Below are 1,211 nucleotides of genomic sequence, written 5' to 3'. Positions count from 1 at the left end.
TTTTCAAACCTGTATCTCAAGGACGAGGTTGTTGCCACGAAAGACTAGAGCTATCAATCCAATAGCGTTGAAAATGTGAACGAAACTTTCATCCGTCGTAGCGTATCTGACTTGCTCAGTCTTTTTTACATCACTAGTTACAGGCAAAATCCATATCACGGTGCAATACGCGACTCCCATAACACCACCAATCAACGAGACTCCAAAAAGAGAATTCAGATTCGGAAACTGAGACATGATCACCGCAATGCAGCTAAAAACCAAGAAGCATTGCACTGAATTAAGTGGCGCAGTGTTGTCTTCAGACATGATTTGTAGAAGTTGTAGTATCGATTTCCCTCCGGTTATAACCAGAATCGTACACGCTCCTCCCGAGAGATACATCACAGGGAAAATTGCGAGAAGTTTCCCAAGCTTCACACCTAATTACAACAACGAAAACGGTACCGTTTTAACAACAAACTCGTAACTTGGATAGAATTAACTTATTAAATTGTTGTTACATACCAAAGGAAGCAATTGCGAGTCTCACGAATCTGCTGATACGTATTCCGGGTAGGGCTTCGTGGAGATGAACAAGAAGCCACGTCGTGTAGAGCTTCCATACAAATCCTACCGTTAGTATTATCGTTCCCCAAACCCTGGAAAAATAAAATAAATCTTATTTTAACTTTAAACATATTTTTATTCACACACCAAACAAACAAACAAAAAATCAAAAAGACTACACAAATAGAGGGTTTTTTTTTTAATTTTTGGAGAAAATAAAGAAATAAAGAGAATCTTGATTTGAGTAATTATTACCATCCGAGAGCTGCGAAGGCTGCAGGAAGAAGAATCACTTGGAGACCAATTCCCACACAGAGAAGATGAAACGTAGCCGTAAAGATATTCCCTTTTCTTGATTCTGTGATCGGCAGCCAATCTTCAACCGGGATCCCCCCACCATCACCGCCGTTTTTATCGCCGGAGATTGGTTGTGGATCTGCGGTGGGGTTTGGTGACATAAATAAAGCAGAACCACCACTTTCTTGTGATTCCAAATCAAACAAATTGCCCAATGCTATAGGCATATTGTATTCACACAAAAAAAAAACTTTTTTTTTGTTTTCTCTAAGGATTTTAAATCGCGTTATTTACGTAAAGCCACAAATTTGTATGGCTTTTTTTTCGTTCTCTCCTTTCGTTGGTTATATAGTTTGTTTTGGGGT

At 39.1% G+C, this 1,211-nt stretch overlaps 1 protein-coding gene across 3 annotated transcripts in view; it reads right to left on the bottom strand.

Moving 5' to 3' along the window:
• Positions 1-1,211, bottom strand: part of LOC104721267 (lysine histidine transporter-like 7) — a 3,918-nt gene that overhangs the window by 1,557 nt on the left and 1,150 nt on the right. Inside the window, exons 2-4 of one of the 3 annotated variants that reach the window (XM_019231674.1) lie at positions 805-946; positions 508-641; positions 107-422 (exon numbers count right to left, since the gene is read on the bottom strand). In XM_019231674.1, coding sequence (XP_019087219.1) covers positions 107-422; positions 508-641; positions 805-946 — 592 coding nt within the window. Of the gene's footprint in view, positions 1-9; positions 423-507; positions 642-804; positions 1,194-1,211 lie in introns of those variants that run through there. The other 2 variants (XM_010439208.2, XM_010439207.2) reach the window with 2 other exon arrangements.

The sequence above is a fragment of the Camelina sativa genome, chromosome 11 (assembly GCF_000633955.1).
Source record: "Camelina sativa cultivar DH55 chromosome 11, Cs, whole genome shotgun sequence".
NCBI classification, from domain to species: domain Eukaryota; kingdom Viridiplantae; phylum Streptophyta; class Magnoliopsida; order Brassicales; family Brassicaceae; genus Camelina; species Camelina sativa.
This window is presented reverse-complemented; position numbering and strand designations above follow the sequence as displayed.